At 24.9% G+C, this 1,313-nt stretch overlaps 1 protein-coding gene across 1 annotated transcript; it reads right to left on the bottom strand.

The window, feature by feature from the left end:
- Positions 1–763: 763 nt before the first annotated feature.
- LOC112600486 lies at positions 764–1,282 on the bottom strand. The gene has a single exon (XM_025347727.1). The coding sequence runs from the start codon at positions 1,124–1,126 to the stop codon at positions 764–766; it is 363 nt and encodes a 120-aa protein (XP_025203512.1). The 5' UTR covers positions 1,127–1,282.
- Between the last annotated feature and the right edge of the window lie 31 nt (positions 1,283–1,313).

Here is a 1,313-nt window from a genome sequence, read left to right as displayed (position 1 = left end):
GAATTTTGTAAGATACTTTCTTATTGCACACTGACTTGGTGAAACGAATTACGAAGGTATTATGAAAACTGCAAGCCTCGAGTTATGATTATTCAGGTTAAACGTTCGTCATCAGTCAGTCAGTCAGTCAGAACACATTCGATTATAATTTATATTATACATAATTAAAGCCATTCCGCTCGGCGTTGCCCGTTAAACTATAGATTATGCGAGCAGTATCGCAGATGGATTGCGGACCCCGCGAGGTGTGAGTCCAGTGTTGCGCAAAGATAACTAAAAATTTATCTAGATAAAGATAAAAGATAATTGGAATAAATTTATCTAGATACAGATAAAAGATGGTCAATATTTAAATTATCTAGATAAAGATAAAAAATAAAACACTTTTTATCTAGATAAAAAAAAAGATAACAATTTTCATTTTATTAACTGCACTACACTTATCTAATAAGTAATAACTAAAATTTATTATTCAATTAAAATTATTATTTAAAAAATAATGATGTTTTATTCAAATTTTTAGATTACATTTTATTGATATAAAAAATATATATTATTTGTTTAAAAATATAATAAATAAAATAAAATTAAAATAAATTATACTTAGCTTCTTATTTAATAAATAATAAATCAATAAACAATGTAATATATTATATTAACAACTAAATCATATAAATGTACATGTTATTATTTAAAAAATATTACAACTGTTATTATAAATTTTATATAATTAATAATTAAATTCTTTCATTAAGCACCTACATCAAAATAGCATCTCAAATGTCTTATCCTGAAGTCTATTTCTTCTTGGTGTTAAAATTTGGGATCCACTACTAAAAAGTCTTTCCACTGGTGCTGAAGACGGGAGAGTGGTATTATATTTAAAAAAAACTTTTTTTACAATTGGAAATATGTTTAACATGTCTAGGTTTTTGTCTTTTGAATCCAAATAAGATAGTGCTTGTACAGTTGCATCATTACTATCATCATTATTTAATTGAATACTTTCAGCAGCCGTATTATCTAGTGAATATTTACTTTGTTTTAAAATACCATAAAATTCTTCATCACTATCAGCAGAGTCTTTTTCATTTTCTTTAGAATCTGAATTAATTACTGACTTCATAAAATTACATTCAGATAAAAAAATATTTTTACATGCAGTTAAATATCTAACAGGTATCCATGAAAGCTTAAACTTTGGGTGTGATATTGAAGCAATAATATATGGTCTGCTCTTAATATTTTCCAAATCAAGTATAAAATTAAATCTGTTTTCAAGACTTTTAATAATTGATAATGCTAAACATCTG

The sequence above is a fragment of the Melanaphis sacchari genome, unplaced genomic scaffold (genome assembly GCF_002803265.2).
Source record: "Melanaphis sacchari strain LSU unplaced genomic scaffold, SCAv2.0 Contig64_pilon_pilon, whole genome shotgun sequence".
Classification (NCBI taxonomy): Eukaryota; Metazoa; Arthropoda; class Insecta; order Hemiptera; family Aphididae; genus Melanaphis; species Melanaphis sacchari.
This window is presented reverse-complemented; position numbering and strand designations above follow the sequence as displayed.

Bases quoted from the DNA above. Each gene is read 5' to 3' on its own strand.
- LOC112600486 (XM_025347727.1), bottom strand. From the start codon at position 1,126: ATGAAGTCAGTAATTAATTCAGATTCTAAAGAAAATGAAAAAGACTCT.